The sequence below is a fragment of the Morus notabilis genome, unplaced genomic scaffold, assembly GCF_000414095.1.
Source record: "Morus notabilis unplaced genomic scaffold, ASM41409v2 Scaffold520, whole genome shotgun sequence".
NCBI lineage: Eukaryota > Viridiplantae > Streptophyta > Magnoliopsida > Rosales > Moraceae > Morus > Morus notabilis.
Window position 1 is genome coordinate 179,273 of NW_010366812.1, and position 20,979 is coordinate 200,251.

A 20,979-nucleotide genomic window follows, 5' to 3' on the forward strand; every position below is an offset into this window, starting at 1 on the left:
GAAGGTATCTAAAAATATATACAATTCATGTGGAAATAAATCTAACCATTAATGTCTTTTTTCATTCAAAAAATAAGTAAGAATAAATTATTTGATGTTAAAAAACAACACATAAGATTTATCAAACTAACTAAAGAAGAATAAAACATAATTAAGATGATAAGAATAATAAGAAAAACACTAGTACAATTAAGGCTTTAGATGTCACCTGAAAAGTTACGTTTAAGATCTTAGACATCGCCCGAAAAGGCGACGTTTAGATGGCGTCGCTAAAAGTATCCACTTAGACATCACTTTTACGAGCGACGTCTATGTGAACTTTAGACGTCACTTGTCAAACAAGTAATGTCTAAAGCTTCGTTTTTTAGAAAAAAAAAATAATAATAATACTGATATATATATATACACACAAATAAATAATAAATAAATAATCATAAAATATTTAATTAAATAACAAATCTTAATATTTATATGAATATATATTATTAATAACAAATAGCACAATCAAAACATATACAATACCAGAAACAATAATTTATCTATATAAGAGCCACCCTACAAATTTTGCAACCAAGATAAGAAGCCATGACTTTGCAATAAAAATGTTAGAAACATGTATTACAATTTACAACAACAAATGGTCCAACAACAACGCCAATCACCAAAAGCTCTCCCATCATTAATCCAAAATCTGATGAACAATGATGTGCAACCTGCATTGTAATTTCATTTAAAAACCGATGGCTTCACAAGGATGGAGAGTCAAAGAGATAAATAGGGGACAAATGTGTGGCAATTTATATGATCAAAATGTCATACCCGCATCTTAAAGGGACTTGAACAAAAGTGAAGCAGAGTAAGCTCATTTTGTCCATTCAAACGTCTCTTTCTCACACTTATCAACAACATTCGAGGACTTGAAGCTCTTCTCCCTACATAAGATTAGAAAAAATGAGAAGAGTTGAAATATGCCTAAAACTGATAATGCAGCAAGTAGAAGAGCACATAATTTGTAAGTGGTTGAGTAAACAAATAAAGCCACCACTATGCCGCCACCCTTCAACAACTATGAAAGACAGAGTAACAAATTATGTGTCAGCATAAAGTTCAAGACCCTGCATAGTAGAATTAGACACGTAAATCTCTCTAGAAAATAGATTTTAATACTATTATTAGCGAAGACAAGCTTGAAACGTGATGTAAATCATTAAATGAAAAATAGAGCATTAAACGAGGATTATACCATCCTGTAAATAGCAGCAATCAAAATAGGAATTCCCACATCCTGAAAATAGTAGAAATATACATAAGCAACTTCAAATAGTAGATTTAGTATTAGTTTTGAGAACAATTTTAAACAAAGACCTCATTAATTAGGTCATTCATAGACTCATACAAGTAAGAAAAGAGAAATCCCTCTTGCACGATCAGTCCATTTCGGAAAAGAGCATCAATTTCTTTTTTTTTTTTTTTGGATCCACCATCACAAACTCTTTTAATTAGAAACTTCTACTGAATAATCACTAAGAAAAATGTTCAAAAGTGAAAATCAATACCGGCAAGACCCAATTGATGCAATTAGTAGGACATGCAATACTCGAAAGAAGCAATTCTGATCCATTTTTCTAAAAAAAAAAAAAAATACAAATAACATTCATAATTGCTCATCTAGTGCATCAAATAAAAAAAAAAATGGAAAAAAGCTACCAACATAGGATAATACCCATATGGTCAGATGAAAAAAAAAAAAATTGAAAAAAAAACCCAAGTAAGGCGGCGTAGAGCTCATGCCTCATGTGGGGAGAGTATGGAATTTAGAGGAGAGAGGAGAGCAGCAGTGTCTTTTATTTGAGGTAATAACTGTTCACGCTTTTCTAATTCAGTTCTCCATACATTACGCGCTTTAAAGCGGTGATGGATCTTTCCCTCCTTTTTCTAATAGAGAAAAAGCTAGGTGGATTTAAAATTGGTTTCAAAATAATTTTATTTTTTATATAAAAATAGAAATAAAAATATTTATATTTTAAAATTATTTTTGAAATGTCTTTAGTAGTTTTATTCAGAGATTGATTTCAGTTCTAAAAAAAAAATTAAAACTGCGTTTAGTTTCCTGCTCTAACTCCTCTGATTTCCCTTTGCTTTCTTTATTACTTATCGCACGTGCCCAGCCTCAACGTCACTTCCCAAACCGCCTTTCCTTTTTCTATTAAAGGTGAAACGTTGAAGGTCCACAACGGGTAACATAAATGAACAAGTTTCTTTTTTATTCGATTTTGCCTATTTTATTTGAGAGGGGAATTGAACCTTATCTTATAGGACACTAATACCGATGCGGATTCCCTTAATTATGGGCTACTTCTTAGAAAGTTAGATGGCCCAACCAGAACAAATACCAAGTAGGGGATGCGAATCGAGGATTCCTATCATTGATGCTGGATCGTCGGTCGGGTATACCTCCTCTTCTATTTTCTTTCATTGAGCAGCCTCCACGAGAGCTAGATTTGCCTCAATTCTTTCTCTCTTGTCGACTCGAATCGATGTGACTTCTTCTGCTTATTCTCTAATTTCCTTTCTTGTCAAATGAAAAGCAGGACGCTGGGTTTACCGTTTCGGCCTTCCCCTTGATAAGAATCAAAGGAACTGCCTGAGGGTCTTTCGAGAAGGAAAGAAGAAGAAGGGCAATTCCTCATCCGAAAACCGATTCTTCTGATTCTTCGGGGGCCTTCTCGAGGAGGAGATAAGTCCCGGACTTAGCGAAAGAGAATAAAAGAAGCAATGCAACGAAAACGAGGCAAAAAGTGAGCACTTTTTTAGCAGACATTCGATCAAAAAGTCAAAGGGTTGGCAAGAGTTCTTCCTTTTCTCCCTGACCCTGGCTGTAACCTTATTAGGCATATTGGGCATTGACAGGAGTTGCCCCAAGGGAAGTGTCTTCATGCCAGGAGTTGCAGTTGATCGATGCCAGTAGCAGTTTCTTGCCTTAGGAAAAAAAAGAAGTATGCATAGGCTCTTCCTTTAACTTGCCTCATTACTCTTAGCTCCCGACTACACTCTTAGCCTCCTCCCGTAACTTTATTCATTACTACTAGTCTCCACTACCCCTACGCTACAATGAGTTAGGTTAGCCCGAGGCTAGGAATGAATTCTAGAATTTGCCCAAGCTACTTCTTTCATTACACCCACCCCCCTGCGTTACCACTTCTTGAACCAACCCCCAGGGAAACCTCAATTTATTTGTACCAGAAGGCCATTTCACTTGATGTTTAAGTTGATAAATCAGAAGCTAGATTGATCAATTCATTCCCGGGAAAAGAGATCTTTGGAGGAAGTTTCCTTAGTAAAGACTCCTTCCCAGAAGGTAAGAATCATCCCATTCTGCTGAAGCGAAAGAGAAATGCTATTCTTATTCCTATGTGGCCGACCCATAACGCCTTAAAAGGGCCTTGCACCTTATGTTCCTTATTCCAACTATAAAGTAACCAAATAAGTAAGGAAGCGAAGCTGTAGCGGTTGTTCTTCCTTTTTTTCTTGCCCGTGGTCGATGATCTAATCATAAGAATAGGAATACTATTAAAATCCCCGAAATAGAATAGGAATAGAGGAGCTCCTCACCTCAGCGGAAGAAATAGAATCTTTATCGCACTTCCTGCTTCCACCGAAAGTTCAGTTCACAACCTTCGGGAAGGCATATAAGGAAGAAAGACTTTTAATAGAATAGATCGGTAAAGACCTTACTCTATTTATTTCTTAAAAGAAGAAGATGGTCAAAAGCTTACTCTTCTATAATATAAGGGAGGCGAGGAAAATATCAGCCTAGAGCAGTCTTAGAATTGGGTTTGGGAGGATTTTAGATAAGGATCGGCGCTAACTCTGAATCAGACGAATCAGAGGTGTAAACAGGCAATGAATATGGTGGACCTAAATTCCACTTAAGGACAAAAACAAGCGGAGGGAACCACAGATCCTGTTGAGGCAGAGCCTAGTTTCTTAACGCCAACGCTAATTTAATTCGTTAATTTAAATTTTTAATTTAAGTGAAATGTGATTTTATATTATAATTTTTTATTATAATAAAAGAATTAAATGTGATTGTTTCACCCTAGTTTCTTAACGCCAACGCTAATTTAATTCGTTAATTTAAATTTTTAATTTAAGTGAAATGTGATTTTATATTATAATTTTTTATTATAATAAAAGAATTAAATGTGATTGTTTCTGAAAACTTTTTACAGTAATCAATTTTAAATTTTAAATTTGAATTAGTGAAATAAATGAACCCTTAACTTTTCTTAATTTTTAAGAATAATTTAAAGTTAGATGTGACTGTTTCTGAAAATTTTTTACTGTAACAAAATTTAAATTCTAAACTCAAATCAGTAAAATAAATGGACCCTTAACTTTTTTAAAATTTTAAGGAATAATTTAATTTTTCTATTAAAAAAAAGAATAACTCTATTAGAAGATCTCAGAAAATAAAAATTTAAATTTAAACTTGTTTATGAAATTATGAAATATGCTTAGTATGTTCAGAGAGTTTAGGAAAAAAAAAAAAAAATATACATTTATATATTAATCGGCTGCTGTTTAGATTCTAAATTTAAATTTAAGCCTCATGTTTTAGATGTCACTTAAAGGCATTGAGCAAATGCTTTAGAGGTCATCTGTATTTGAAGTGAGATCTAATAAGATCTTAGAGGTTGCTCGTGTTTTAAGCGACATCTAAGGTTAGTTATTTAAGTCTTGTTCATTTCACTAATTTATTAATTATTTAAGTCTGGTTCATTTCACTAATTTAAGGTTTTAATTTTAAGTTTTTATAGTAAAAAATTTTTAAAAAATGTCACATTTAATTTTTTTTATTACAATACAAATTTTTAAAAAATATCATATTTCAACTTAAATTAAAAATTTCAATCCACAAATTAAATGAGATCATAACCTTTAGATTTCGCCCAATATAATGGTTGATGTCTACAACACTATTTGACGTTGCTCGTAAAGAGGTGATGTTTAAACCCCGACCTCTATTCCTGATTTTTTACTAGTGAAAGAAAAAGAAAAAAAAAAGAAATAATTAATGGAGGGCCATTGCTTTCCATTGAAAAAGAAAAAGAAAAAGAAGAAGAAAGTAAAGAGAAAGGAACGCTGTTGCTGCAAGTCGGGCAAATTTTCATGTGGAGGCGAGGAGGGTAATCCAGTCATTTAGTCAATTTGACAACTGCAATGGCAATTTCGTAAAAATGTAGAAAATCAAGTGCGGAGCCTTAAGGAGACCCTACTTAGGCGAAGGCGCGAGGAGGAGTACGAAATAGGCAGAAAATCAAGTGCGGAAACTTAAGGAGACCCTACTTAGGCGAAGGCGCGAGGAGGAGTACGAAATAGGGTTTCTGTTGTGACATGATAGAATGACGTCGTCAAACTGAGGGCTATCGTCACCCTCAGATTGTTCCTTTTGCAGCGATATTAATAAAATAAAATTAATTATCCACCCTCATATCATCTTTCCAATGATTTTATCACGTAAATAATTTATCACTCACTGATCCCCATTTTAAGTTTTAATTTTTATTTGTTGTCTTTTCGTTAATAGTTTTGCTTAACATGAGTTGAAAATTACTTATCAAAAATAAAACATGAGTTGAAAAGTAAGAAACTGAAAAAAGCTAGGGATATATGTGTGCTCTTATAAGTTTTTTCATTTTTTTCCGAGACATGTATTAGTTATAACTGCAGTGCTACACTATTTCTTGCTACTACTAGTAGTAATAATAGACTGTTTTCTTCAATCTTTATAGGGCTTTTAATTTTTCTTTCATGGAATGAAAAAAGAAAAAAAAAATTAGGAATAGAACGCAAAAATGAATTATTAGAAAAAAAAAAAAAAAAAGCTTTGTACAATTTTTGCAGTTGGAGTCTATTGGGGTAGCTGGATGTGGTTATTGCATCTCTGTCGTTGATATACATTCAAAGTCTTTTCCAACAAGACTGGACATAAAATTACCAGATATTCGATTAGATACAAACTACAAAACAAATCTCTTTAGACTGATTCAAATATTTTTCTATACAAGAACTTGACATATAGTCACATCCCAAGCCAGTTCATTGACTCTGCCGCACTATATGTTAATTAAACAACTATTTCCTTCCCTACTTTTCTTTAGCCTTTATTTATAGGATTTTGTGAAAAAATAAGTTATCAGTAATTTTTTATTTTTATTTATTAAATTTATATAAAAAATTATATATTTTTTAATTTAATATAATTTTAATCAGACTTAATAATTATAAATTAATACTATTAATATTAAGATTGTTTTACTAGAAAAATTCTCGCATTCTAAGAGAGAATGTAGTTTTTTTAATTAACGTGAGGTCCGAAAAAAGAAAAAAAAACACACACACACACACGTTCTATTCAAATTTCAACCCGACGGGATTAGATGGGATTCTCACGTCTAAGCCGATGGGATTGAATGTGAGAAAAGGGTTGATACGAAGTTTCAATTAAAAAAAAAAAGTTAGAAGTAGGTTTGTGTAGGTCGTGAGTAATGAATTTTTTGTAGCTAACTTTTTATTTATTTATTTTTGTTTTATAATGCAGCTAATTTATTCTAAGAAGATCACTAGATAAAAAGTTTCTTTTATTTTCTTTGGGGTATTTTCTCCTTTAAGATGAGTTAAGGTATTGTCGCGGACTTGGCGATTCAAATATCATCTACATTAATCGAAATTAAGAATATGAGTTGTCCTGAAATTAAGGATATATATATATATATCCTGCACCATTAAAAGTTCAAGAATATATGAACTGTCTTACAGAGGAATTTGCATGTGTGCTCATTCCGAATTATATATAACAATGTGTTGGTGCAAGCTTTTCTGATGCACATTGCACAATATTACTGAATATTGGTTATCTTTTTTTTTTTTTTTTTTTTTTTTTTTTTTTTTTTTTTTGCATAATATGAGTTATCTAATAATGATAGTCATGACTTTTTTTCCTGCTAAGAACTAACAAGTAATCATAGTGATCATGACAACTAGTCATGACAACTATATAATAATTAAAAAGACTAGCAGAAAATCTAATAAAACTAATAAATATAGTTAAAAAATAGAAAATTTATTTTTATAAATATATGAGTTTAAATTTTTATCTCTTATTTTTTATAAATATTTTTTTATTATTATAATTATAAAATTAAAAAAATTATGAATCAAAAATAAAAAATAAAAATGTTAACATATTTATTTTTAAAGAGTATTTATTAAAATTACTCAAAATTAATTGAATTAAATTAAATATACTTTTTTTCTAATCAAATATACTTAAATATGAGATGGTGTGAGCCCCATGCAAAAGCTAATGGGTCCCATCTCTCTGAATGTCATACGTCATCTTGGGCCAAATGAGATGACAAGTTCATAATGAGGTGCCGTTGTCCCATCATTTTTTTATCACTTTTTTAAAAAATAAAAATAAATGGTCTAATCATTCAATTTAAAATTATTAAGACCCAAAATTAGACTTTTATAACGCTCTTATCTTTACCTTTAACCAGAAAAATAAAGAGGAGACGACAGAGATGGCATATTTAATAGAATATTTAGTAAATTATAATATTTTTATAATAATAAATTATAACATAATTTAATATTTTAAACTTTAAATATTATTAAGCACAAAAATACTCTCTTATGAGACATTTAATAAAGGAATTTATACTAAAAAAATGGTTCATGACAGTATTTTATCTCATAAAAAATAAAATCTATCATAGCTTGCTCTGACAACTAGTTTCAATAATCGTTTTTTTTAGCGGTCTTCTCCGGCGATTGTTTTTTCGCTGTTGTCTCATGTAATTGATAAATGTTATATTTATTAATAAATATTATATTTATTTAAAAATTTGACTATTAATTCCAGTGAATAGTAATTATTGTGTTTATCAGTAAATACGATATTTAGTTGTAAATACCGTGCTTACTAAATTTATTTAAAAATTCAACGATCGACTCTGACGACTGATAAATATCGTATTTATTGATAAATACCGTATTTACTGGTGAAAATTCGGTAACTCGCTCTGACGATTGATAAATATCATAATTACCGTACTTATCAGAAAATTCAGCGATCAATTCTGGCAATCGAAAAGTGTTATATATACCGATAAATATCATATTTACCAGTAAATATCGTATCTACTCATAAATATATATTTATCTGAAAATTCAACTACCAACTCCGGCGATTGTTAAACATTGCACTTACCAATAAATACAATATTTACCGGTATAAATCATATTTCTCATAAAAAATTCCAAATCACAAAACTGAACATCATTTCTCAAGGAAAAAAAAATGATCAAACCTCTAAACCAAAAATTGAACATTCACAGCAAAAAAAAAAAAAAAAAACGGACTCACAATCTCCAAGTACCACGGTGGCTTTAGGTCGTCGATCTTCTTCGGCTCTGATGCAGTTTCAAATCTGATTCGCGTGCGGTTCTTGCTCAGATCCAACGAGGCTGCCATGTTCCATCACATCGCCGTCTGATCTATTCGCAAGATGTCCAGTAGACGGTGTTCTCGTATCTTAGCTAGCAAATTCCAATATTCTCTGGAAACAGCACGACCTTAGCGACGGGCACGAGGAATTATCATATCGCTGAACAGCAATCTCTATTGCTCTCGAACGGTGGTCGTAGGCGACTACAAAAATAGCAAATCATGATCTCCAACGACGGCGGATCTTGGCCAAGATCCGTCGCGGTGTTTTGCAACATTCTCTGGTCTTCGCAGCTCACGGATCTGGTTCGTGAAGGCCTCTCGTCGGAGTTTAGTTCGCCATGGCAACCTTGTTCTCAACAACAACGATCATCATGTGAGATGGGGAGAGTGCTCAGAGGAGAGATAGAGAGAGATGGTTGGGTTTAGTTGAATAAGAGGACAAAAAACTGTAATCCTAAATGAAAGGGTAGATTTAGAAAAGATTAATATATTTTTGAATGAAAATTAGGCCTCGTTCATTTCACCGATTCAAGTTTTTAATTTTAGATTTATACAGTAAAAAGTTCTCAGAAAATGTCACATCTAACTTTTTTTACTATAATAAAAAAGCTCTCAGATCCAACGAGGCTGCCATGTTCCATCACATCGCCGTTTGATCTATTCGCAAGATGTCCAGTAGACGGTGTTCTCGTATCTTAGCTAGCAAATTCCAATATTCTCTGGAAACGGCACGACCTCAGCAACGGGCACGAGGAATTATCATATCGCTAAACAGCAATCTATGTTGCTCTCGAACGATGGTCGTAGGCGACTGCAAAAATAGCAAATCATGATCTCCAACGACGGCAGATCTTAGCCAAGATCCGTCGCGGTGTTTTGCAACATTCTCTGGTCTTCGCAGCTCACGGATCTGGTTTGCGAAGGCTTCTCATCGGAGTTTAGTTCGCTGTGGCAACCTTGTTCTCAACAACAATGATCATCATGTGAGACGGGGAGAGTGCTCAGAGGAGAGATAAAGAGAGATGTTTGGGTTTAGTTGAAGAAGAGGATAAAAAACCGTAATCCTAAATGAAAGGGTAGATTTGGAAAAGATTAATGTATTTTTGAATGAAAATAATAATAATGGTGCATTTGGTACGAGGGTTCAAATCAAAGTGATTCTAGTTTTGATTTTGAAACTATAACTATAATTCATCACTTTAGGTCTACATCACGATTCTGAAATCAGAACCAAACGAGTTTGAACCACTCAAAACCAATAGAGTGGTTTTAGAATCATAGGTAATTCATAATTTAGAGTCCGTTTGGTTCATTGATTAGAACAATGAGATTAGAACTATTTCCAATTTACATATATTTTTTATGAGGGTAACTACTGTAACGAACCATGAACTATAATTTGAATCAGAGAACGAATCCTCAAACTAAACGGGCTCTTAAAATCTCACATCGTGATTCAAATCATTACATCAGAGTTCAAACCTTCAATAAAAATCATATTAATAATATATTAATTTTAAAAGAGTCAAATCGTAACTATTTTTTATTTTTTGTAAATAAATACTAATTATAAACTAAAATTATGATTCTGAATTAAAAATAAATTACTAATTACACTGAATAACATCTAAATATGTTTGCCCCGTTCACTTCGTTGATTCGAATTTAGATGTGACTTTATATGAGAATTTTTTACTGTAGCAAAAAAGTTAGATGTGATTATTTATAAGAACTTTTTACTGTATAAAAACTTAAATTCTAAACTCGAATCAGCAAAGTGAACGGACCGTTATTTTCTCTAAAATAAAATTAGTACCGACCATCCCTCAAAAAAGGAAAAAAAAAAAAAAAAAAAAAAAAAAAAAAAAAAAAAAGAAAGAGTAGTTGTTTTGTTTCTTCTTTACTCTTTACCCCCAAAAAAAAAAAAAAAAAAAAAAAAAAAAAACCAACCACAGTCGCTGGGCCGAGGCGAACAAGCACCAAGATTCCGCCACGTGGAACAACAATGGACCCTAGTTCTCTCTCCTTACAAATTTACTCCTCCGGGAAGTGGGCCCACGTGGGTTACCAGGTTCAAAACAGAAATCGTGACAGACAGCCACAGATGACAGACCCCCCCCCCCCCCCACACATATCTTCAAAATCTTTACTTTGATTGGACTGTCAGCAGTACTCGGGCACCAATATTCATGACTGCCAGAAATCACAATCAAACCCCAATAGCATACGTCCGATCTCAAGTAGTATAATGATCCTCTGTCTTAAGTTTGTGTAACCGTTGGGATTGGGTGGTGGTAAGGCCATCGGACGGTGGGAAAGCAGCTGCAGTAATAATGAGGCATAACTATAACACAGAGTGTGAGAGTTTCCGAGGGAGAAATTAAAAATTAGGAGGCTTTTCCGTACGTACTTGGGGAAGTGACCGGCTTTTTTATCGGTAATCGGTAAAAGAGAGAACCGCTAGCTAGGTTCTCAAGCAAAAGATATATCTCTATATATGTGGATTGACCGTCGACGTTCAAAAAGAGGAATATTTTTCCTGTCTATTTAATATCATCCTTTCGTATTAGGGTCCTTTCCAAAGCTACTCCAATTTTTAAGAGAGTACTGTCCGAAGGTGACTCGATCTCCAGTTACGCCCGTACTGTGTCTATGCCAATTTCCAATGATGGGCTACTCCCAATTAGAACCTTACACGTGTCCTTTGTTGACCCTTTTGTGGGTCCAAGTGTAATAGATTTTTTCTTTAGATTATATGTAGGTTTGGTCACGTAATCTTTCTACTTTCGTCTAGTTCACAATTTTCACCGTAGAAGAGATGTCAGGGACATGCTGATATGGATTATTGATTGGCCCTTGCTATATAACGTTATCCTCAGAATGACTTCTATTACAAATTGATAAGATTATGTCCACAAATTGTCTTTTTTTCAGAAAGGGAAAAAAAAAGGAGTGTCCATGTGACCAAAACACCCTCCTTTTAGAAACAGAAATAGAAAAATTTATGGCCAACACAACACTCCTATAGTAAGTGCACATGTGACTTTCAGTTGTGGAATACTAGAATTATCTAGTACGTACTCGTTAAACTATACATCAATGTGCTTGAAAAGTTAATAAAGAAGGTAGTTATACAAGACTTGTGAAGAAACGCATGTCAAGTTAAAACTATCAATTATGAAAATATGTAGAGAAATTCTACCATTAGTCATTTTATCTCTCTTGTTGTCATTTTTTAAATTTATTTTTTAATATGTAAATTCTATAAATATAATATATTATTATTTAAATAAAAATAAGATAATAAGATTCGTTTGTTAAATAATTAATACAGAAAATAACAGGTTTTCATTTCACTTATTCGAGTTTTCAGTTTTAGGTTTATACAGTAAAAGGCTCTCAGAAAATGTCACATTTAACTTTTTCTGTTACAGTAAAAAACTCTAAAAAAATATCACATCTCAACTCGAATTGAAAATTCAAATTCACAAACTGAACGATGCCGAAAGATGTTTGCATTTCTCAAATTGACACGGCTGAGTTGATGGTGCTTAAAGGGTAGTTTCGTCCATACGAAATTTAAGAGGCACTAGTCCAGGCTCGCTGCTCGTTCTTAAAGATTAGTGGCACTTCCGTAATAAAAGCCCATTACCAAGGGTGTTTCTTCGAACTATCGCATGTGCCTTTTATTATGTCGCCCAAGAAAAGACGTCATGAAAATTTCTGTTACCGGGAGAAAAAGAAAAAAGAAAAGAAAAAGGAAGGAAAGAAAAAAAGAAAGACGGAAAAAAACCTCCCCCACCAAATTAATTCGTGTGGGAACCACGGGGATGCGACGTTTCTTCGCCGTTAAAAAGAGTCGAAAAATCTCCGCGACTTCTTATTATTATTTTAAATTAAATAATTAATTAATTAATAAAACGAAAAACACGTCAAAAAAAAAAAAAACAAACTATATATATCCACGCTCTCAAGACTTGACGTTGAAGCTTTAACGGCGATCATTAATTTGCTTATTCGCTCTCAATAATTGCACTAGTGGAGCTTCTCGCAAATAGTGATATATATACATTTTTTCAAGCAAAAAAAGAAAAAAAAAACTCCAAAGTAAACTTGACATTTTTTCCTCTTCAGTTCTTTCTGAGAAATCTCATCGAAGAGAAGGAATCGGGTTCCAAGCTGAGAACAAGCGTACGGTCTCCGGACTGTGATCGATGGAGTACTAATAATTATCTTTTGGAGGTAACGAAATAGAAACTTTCTTCAAACCTTTTGACTCTATATATATTTGTTAATAATAATTATTGAAGTTTTTGTTTGCTCTTGTACTACTCAGCGGCTTCGATATATGGTGTGGTACGTACTTGGCGTTTAATTTCGTGTGTGGTAAGTACTGCATGAGTTTTTTAGCGATTTTTTGTTTTTTCTTTTCAGTGATAATTCTGCTTGATTTTCGTTTGAATTTTTGGCTTCTTTTAGATGGGAATCTAAGAACAGCTGTTTTCTCCTTTCTTATCTGGGTCTAACTGTTTATGAAACGACTTGTGTGAATTATGTAGCTCAAAGATTACGATTATGGATTAGGTTGGGAAGCGTATAGTAAGTTGTACAAGAATTTCAACAGCTGGATCTAGCTATATGTTTGGTGAAAGTACTTGTTAATAAGGTACTAATCTTAAATATGATGTATAGAATTAGGGTTTTTATTTATTTTTTTCTGAAAGTCGTGTTCTTTTTAGTTATTTGGTGGTGAAAAAGTGGTTGTTGTAGTTTGGTGATCGGGTTTACGTGTGGTTTTTGATGGGAAGAACGTTTTCTTTTATCTGCCTTTTGGTGAGTATTAAGAGTTCCATAATAATACATAGTTGTTGAAGGTTGCCGACAGTAATAGGAAGTTGAATAGCAGAATCACTGTTTATGAGAAAAGCAATGGGTTTTTTTTTTTTCTTTGGATGCGACGGGCTCTCGAGGTTTAAAGCGAAAGGAAAAAAAAAAAATCAGAAAGGAAGTGAAAAAATTTAGTAAAAAACGAATTTGAAAAAGGAAGTGTCTGATATATATTTGTTGTTTCGGTTCGTCCTTTATTGATCGTGTTTTTCTGTCTATCAGGAAGAATATGTTGTTAGAGAGATGATATATTTTAGAGAATGTTTTCATTTACTTTGGTCTAACCATCAACTTTATTATATTGCCATTTCCAGCGAGGTATTCCATTCTTTGTAATTGAAATAACTTTTCACGAAAGTAATTATTAAACAATCGGTTTGGTGTTGCAGGAAATTTAAGTTATGGAAAATGTACTGTCATGTTGCTCAACTTGATGGGATAATATAAAAAGCTGATCTTGTGGGTAATATTTTCCATCTTAATTGTTATTCTACCAAGAACTGTACGCTCATCAGTAAGGCTTCTTGTTCAGCAATTTGAAGCTGCCGTGTCATTAAATGCAAGAGTAATAACCACATTAACCAGCATAATCTCGATCGGGTGGACGTCTTGAATGGATCAGGCGAGCGGCTTTAGGCCTGATCAATCTCATGTGCCACAGCAAAGCCGACGCGACAAGTTGAGAGTTCAACAACTGCAATCTAATCCCCACCATTTACACCATCACAACTTTCCCAACAATTTGGACCAATTCAGTCTCCACGGCCACCACCCTGCAGATCATATTGTTCATGCCCGCAACGCCAGGCACGCCAATAATTTCCTCTACGACGTCCCGTCCGGTATAATTCCCTCGGAGATGCTCGATTTCTCATCGAGAAATAGTGCAAGTCATAACAATGTTCTTGTTAGGAATTCCGTATCAGATTGGAGATCACCAAGCCAGCAGCTCAATCCGCAATACCAAAGCTTTGATTGGTTTGCGAATTTCGCAGAAGCAAACAATTTGATCAATCCAACATCTACTGGTCATCAGATTTCCGGGCAAGTAATGAATTTAGCTCCTCCTTACAATAACAACGACATTCTCGAAGATCCAAGTAATATTGTGACGGTGGCTTCCACGGGACCAAGAAACCAACAGGACATGATGGAGATGTCCAACGACGTCAGAGATCATCAAAACGAACTGGCCCTTCTTCCCTTGAGCTACGTCAACCAATCGAAAACGACACCGCGTTTCGACAATGTGCAAGATCATCATCACGGGTTAATTAGTACTACTCATAGTAGTACTGTCGTGAGCGATTCCAACAATTTGCAAGGCTTGTCTCTCTCGCTCTCTTCCATCAATCCTCAGTTTCAGGGCTCAGAAGTATTAGAATTGCCAAAGCCAGCGATACCGAAGCCGTCTATAATCAGCAAAGCGAATTGTGCTGGGAAATCTCTTCAGGACATCGTCGGGGTTTCTTCCTGTGGATACCGAAGCACCACAGGTCCCCTGGGGCCCTTCACCGGGTACGCCACGATCTTGAAGAGCTCGAGATTCTTGTGGCCCGCTCAGCAGCTGTTGGACGATTTCTGCGGTTCGAAAGTACTGATGATGGTGAAGAGTACGAGTACATGTGATGTTGATAATATTTCAGCTGAGATGGTTTCTGGAGAAGTTAGTGGTTCGGCTAATTCTGGAGATCATGATCATGGTGATCACATTAATGTGAATGAAAGCGATCAGATTGTGGCGAAAAAGGCGAGTAATAATAATAATAATTCTTGTGGTTCTTCTTCTACATTTTATGGTTCAAATGAGATAAGTGGAGATCACCATGGAGGAGTTGGGAGCAGTGTGTCTTTTGGGTCATCTAGGCCGGAACAAGCGCAACAGAAGAAGGCAAAGCTTCTATACATGCAAGAAGAGGTAATTCTTCCATTTTATGTCTTCTATTTTTTTTTATTAATAAATTGATTGATGAGTACTTATAGTGGTAGTTTGCTCTTTTATATTTGGTTTACTTGGATAGGTTTGGTTTAACAATATACATGCGCGTTTCCTTTTGCATTTAATATTAATTATGCATGCATGGTGAGAAATAATTGTCTAGCTTTCACTTCTAGATTGGTAGATGAAGGTAGAAGATGCTTAATGAAGTGCTCGTTTTAAATATATGGTGAAGAGATATAGGGCATGGACGTTTGGTTTGGTTCATGGTTTCAGAACTATTTTCAATTTACGTTTGCTTTTTTTGAGAGAAAATACTGTTGCGAACCACGAACCATGATTCGAATCATGGCACGAATCCACCAACCAAATGCTTATAGCTTGCTAGACTGTGGACTACAAGTATCAACATCAACATAATAGAAAGTTTTAAATACAAGTTAATTATTATAAATTTATACGTTGATAAAGTTCATTGGGCTAAAGGGTACTAGGCGCCATTTTTCTTTTAGTTTTTAACGACCTTTAGTTTTGTTGATATATATGTTTGAGGAAATTAATTTTTCCAATATTACCAGGTGCGAATGATTTAATGCCAATCTAGATGTTTATACCATCTCACTATATCATATTTTCTGTATCGTTTAATTGCTGTAAACTAGAGTTTATCAATTATACCACTCTTGTTTCTAAAACCATTGGCTGGGGAACTCACTGCTATATGCCGAAAGGGTACGACGCTTTGGTAATTTAACACTGCTTTCTCACCAATTAGTAAAAAGACATAAAGTCCCCATGTCGTACTCAACTCCAATTAATGGGTGTCTTTTTTTGTGTGGGTGAAATTCTGAATTATAAACTTAGCATGAACGTGGACTCTAGTGACCTATTTGTTAGGTTTGAACAAAAACTTTAATTTTTATAAGAGAAAATAGTGTAGTAAAAAAGTTTTGAACTATAGTTCAAATCTATGAAATAAACGGGCATAAATCTCACAAGATAAATGGAAAGTGATTCAGGGAATAAGTTTTACCTTTCAGTTTGTCATTGATCTTATAACTTGTACTTTTTTGTTTAATATTGCGAGATTATTCAATATGTTCTGTGCCTAATAACTCTTGGTTAGGGTCTCATTGTGATATATAGGTAGAACTAATTCTCACTTTTTACACGTGATTGCACAAGTCAAGCCAACGGCAAATTCACTGCTTCTAATATTGAGGTCTAGAAATGCTACTCTCTTTTTTCTTTCATTTTCTGATAAGTTAAGATAATCTTCTCTCAGATTTAGTTTTACTGTGTTTGAACTTTGAAGTATGAACTTTTTGAGTGTTTTACATCTAATCACATTCTATATGTTTGGAAATTTCGTGTGCTATATAGCTAGTCCCATTTCAAACGCTGCATTTGATGTTGATTTAAATTTATAGTCACATTCTATCCTTCTTTTTTTTTTTTTTAATTCGTTTACTAATTCAATGGTGGTGATTTAAAATTTATATATTGAAGTTTGCTTCCCGAGCGATTTGAAGAGGAATGAAGAGAGTCCAAGACTCAATTGGTTCTTTTTCATGTTCTACTTTTAGATGTAGAGTTTACTCTTATAATAATCAGTTTTATAAGGTGGACACTCATGAAGTAATAATGAAAAAAAAAAAGAACATTCAACATCATAAATATGGTAAGAATAGGATTTATAAAAACAATACTACTCGTCAAATAAAAAATATGACAGGTTCAAAAGCAGATAGCTCTATGTATAATTATATGAATGTTTTATACTCCTTGGACTCTCGAGTCTACCGCTGACTATCTTTTGATTGTAACCGCCCTGTCCTTTTCATTGAAAATGGAATAATCCAGATGTTAAAAGTTTTTTTGTTTAAAAAAAAGAAAGTTACTTAGCTCATATAGAACTACACAATGATATAATTGATTCGACGAGATAGAGAAAACAATCATTCCCTGTCTAAACTACCAACAGAAATATCTGGATGGCCCACCTTTTTTTTTTTTATTACTAATTTCCCTTCAAGGCATCCACTAAATTCAGATGATATTCACTCCTTGTGTCCAACCAATAATTAATTGATAAACAGCAAAAAGCCCTTACCTATTGGAGGGCCATACAAAAAAGATATATATATATATCTATATATATATATATATATAGCTTTAGATTAACAGTGTACACCACTTGTTTGTGATCACTTACTTTATCAACGTCCGAAACCAAATAGTTGTTACTCTTGGCATGACCAAAGGCCACGTTGTTGAGTAACATAACACCACTATTAATTTTCCTAATTTAGTCGAATTCAGTTGTTGCAGTTCAATAATATTTCTCCGTTTTTGTAACAATCTTTCAAAATGCTCTTATGGTGCTTTTGTTAATGACAGTTGCACACGTTGAACACAAACTTGTACTACTGCAATTTACAGATTTTTCAGATTTGAGTATCATTGTCATCTTTGCATATCGCTTTCGAGTGACATTTTCGGTGACTCGTGTCTTTTATGCAATTCGGAAAGGTTAGCAGAAAGTACAAGCAATACCGTCAGCAAATGCAGATGGTGGTATCATCTTTTCAATCAGTGGCAGGCCTTAGCTCTGCCACGCCTTACATCTTTATGGCTCTCAAGACGGTTTCAAGACACTTCCGTTGTTTAAAAGGCGCGATCGCCGACCAGCTAAAGCACACGAGGAAAGCGTTGGGAGAGGACTTGCCGTCCCCAATGACCGGTAGCAGTAGCAAATTAGGTCATGATCATCATGCCATTAGCACAGTGAGGCTAAAGTACATGGAACAAAGCTTCCAAAAGCATAAATCTGGTGGGGCTAACTTGGCCTTCCCTGAGCCCCAACAACACATCTGGAGGCCCCAGAGAGGCCTACCCGAGCGCTCCGTCGCCATACTTAGAGCTTGGCTGTTTGAGCACTTTCTTCACCCGTATGTCTCTCATGATCTCCCATATATTATTATATCTTCACTTGGGCCACTCCAAATAGTAAATTTGATGTGTTTTGCTGTGTCAAATTTTTTCTTTTCTAGGTACCCTACAGACACAGACAAGCACATGTTAGCCACTCAAACGGGTCTAACTCGAAACCAGGTGGGTTCAATTATTTGTTTTTAGCTTTCATTTTATGCATTTTCTTTTTGTGGTCAAGTTGATTTGAAACGTAGTCTATGTTTGTTTATAGTTTTGAGGGTTGTATGACCAGATTTATAGCTCTTTGCATCCCGATTTGTTTGTTCATTTTTGAAGCGTATAGATTTGTTAGTGTAAAGCTCAAGCTTTCTTCCGAAGAAGAGTTGCGACTAATTGTGATTGTGATTAAATGTAGAGATAATTGACCCATTTGATTCATAGGCTTGAACAAGAATTTGAATTTTTATGAGAGAAAACATTATGGTAAAAAGGTTTAAATTGTGGTTCAAACGTATGAACGAAATAAAGTAAATATTCTAGGGATTCAGATTTATTTTTCCTACTAGAGAATTAGATATGCATCAAACCCTGGCGTGGCCCACTGAATGGAACAAAACTGTTTTACACAGCCTATATCTATTGCCATTGTTTATGTGGCAATTTCTACGTGCTATATCATCTGGAGTGTATGTCCAAATTGGAATCTGTTTAAGATCCATGAATGTTATATGTACCTAGGAGTAGTACTCCTGCTTGATTTGAGATTATTGATAATTGCATAAAATGCAATGATATGAAACTAAATTAATTTATATTTCAGGTATCAAACTGGTTCATAAATGCGCGAGTGCGAGTTTGGAAGCCTATGGTTGAAGAAATACACACGCTTGAAAGCAAAGGCTTGGCAGATCAAGTTGACAAAAGTACCGGCAAGCATGAATCAATTCCTGCAAGCAATGACCAGGCCTCAACTAAGCTTGGTACAAGTGTGGTGCCCAGCAAGCCATTGGAATGCCCTGGTGCAGATTACTCCACGGGCAATAGGGATCATAGGCTCGGTGCTGATCAGCAGCAGCAGCAGAGTCAGGAAAAGCGGTTGAGGTTGGAGTGTCAAGGTCCCACAAGCATGAGCGGGACACTGATGGGCTTCATTCCATACCATCGAAGCGGGCTTGAGGTTTGGGGCCACGGTCATCAATGACATTGATCAGTTTATAGAAAAGTTGTTGTAAAAATGTTGCAAACAAGATCACCTTAGGCAACATCTTTAGATCAAGGTTATATTTGGTTCGTTTGTTCAATGAAATTGGAGGATAATTGAGCACACAACTTCCTTTGATGACTTTGGAATGAAAATGAAAAGGGAGTAAACATCTCCATCTTAGGACACTAGAACTTCATTTTCAATGCCTATTGCTATACTAGTGAATGCCTTGTCACATGCTTGAATTGCCTTTTGGTTGTTTTTCTGTGAAATATTGGACTAGTCTGGTGGTAGTTAGGCGCGCGAAAGTTGTAATTTTGATAGATTAATTTTAGTGTTAAAGAGAGATTGCACTATTTACTTACGAGTTGCAAATACCCAACTACTGCTTTTATTTCTGTCTCTTAGAGAAAAAAATGCGTTATTATTATGTTTTATTTTGAACCCATATTTGTGTTAGGTTTTGTTAGTTATACAAATGTTTTTGTTATGATGTGATTTTCTCTGAATATAACGTCGAAAAACACACACCCTACTATAGAAAGCTCCTTATTTTTTTTTATTTTATTCTACTTCTAATATTTACGTAAGAAAACAAAGCAAAGAAAAGTTGAGAAAAGAAAATTTGTTCTTCTTACGGATAACGTTAGCTTAAACCAAGATGTTTTGCGTTTCCCCCTGTATCAATTGTATCTGGAGCACATAAAATGAGAATGGTTACTATTTGTAAGTGAAAAAATATATTCTTTCCAGTAGTTACCACCCAAATAAGTGTAAAATAATTGTTACGGCTAAACTTTATATAAGAGAAAAAAGTGTTTCATATATAACATGGTCACACAAGGCCACATAAAAAATATATATATTCCCCACGCAATTATTCTAGCATTAGGTCACAATACAAACTAAGTCCAAATCCATACAGAAATTCAAAAACATTAAAACCATGGACTAGTTGATACTAGCGTGCACTCACAAACTAGCTTATACAAGCATCATTATAGTAGTGGTAATAAACTAAAGCTTCAAATAGAAGCTTACCCACTTCCGTTTCCATTGTTATTATTATTGCCCATATATTTGCCGAAGTCCTTCCTAGGGATGGCATGATGATTTTCGTTTGTGTCTTTTGAGTACTTGTTATTGCCATTCTGATCTTCATCAATATCACCATCTAGCTGCCGGTTTTGTTCATCATCATGCATTTCAGCCACCATTACTTTCCTTGTCATGGCAAGGCTAGAAATGACCATCATTGACACTAAAGCAAGTACTACAAGAGACCTCATTCTTGAACAAGACATCAATACCTACCAAAATAGGATTAATTTCAAAGTTAGAAAAGCAAACTAGAACACAAAACACTCGAGAGTTCGGAGGTAACAAATATAAGTGAAATCAACATGCAATATGCATATATAAAGCTTACCAATGGAGAGGAGAAAAAGGAAAAAAAAAAAGATACACTTTTATGGGATAAAGTAGAAGGTGGAAGCT

The 20,979-nt window shown here is 34.2% G+C and overlaps 1 protein-coding gene and 1 long non-coding RNA gene across 3 annotated transcripts; one reads left to right on the forward strand and one right to left on the reverse strand.

The window, feature by feature from the left end:
• Nucleotides 1–504: 504 nt before the first annotated feature.
• LOC112094095 lies at nucleotides 505–1,289 on the reverse strand. The gene is made up of 3 exons (XR_002903351.1): nucleotides 1,244–1,289; nucleotides 820–932; nucleotides 505–713 (listed from the first exon to the last, which is right to left on the reverse strand). It is a non-coding gene; the product is annotated as an uncharacterized LOC112094095 (long non-coding RNA).
• Nucleotides 1,290–12,626: 11,337 nt separating this feature from the next.
• LOC21390914 (BEL1-like homeodomain protein 8) lies at nucleotides 12,627–19,719 on the forward strand. Of its 2 annotated transcripts, XM_024174181.1 has the most exons (8): nucleotides 12,627–12,760; nucleotides 12,855–12,904; nucleotides 13,078–13,184; nucleotides 13,795–13,864; nucleotides 13,938–15,323; nucleotides 17,877–18,295; nucleotides 18,398–18,458; nucleotides 19,099–19,719. In XM_024174181.1, the coding sequence occupies exons 5-8, from the start codon at nucleotides 14,019–14,021 to the stop codon at nucleotides 19,477–19,479; spliced, it is 2,166 nt and encodes a 721-aa protein (XP_024029949.1). In that variant the 5' UTR covers nucleotides 12,627–12,760; nucleotides 12,855–12,904; nucleotides 13,078–13,184; nucleotides 13,795–13,864; nucleotides 13,938–14,018; the 3' UTR covers nucleotides 19,480–19,719. The 2 variants fall into 2 exon arrangements, with proteins under 2 accessions (XP_024029949.1, XP_010109496.1); XM_010111194.2 differs by lacking the exon at nucleotides 13,078–13,184 and having other exon boundaries at nucleotides 13,795–15,323.
• Nucleotides 19,720–20,979: the final 1,260 nt, after the last annotated feature.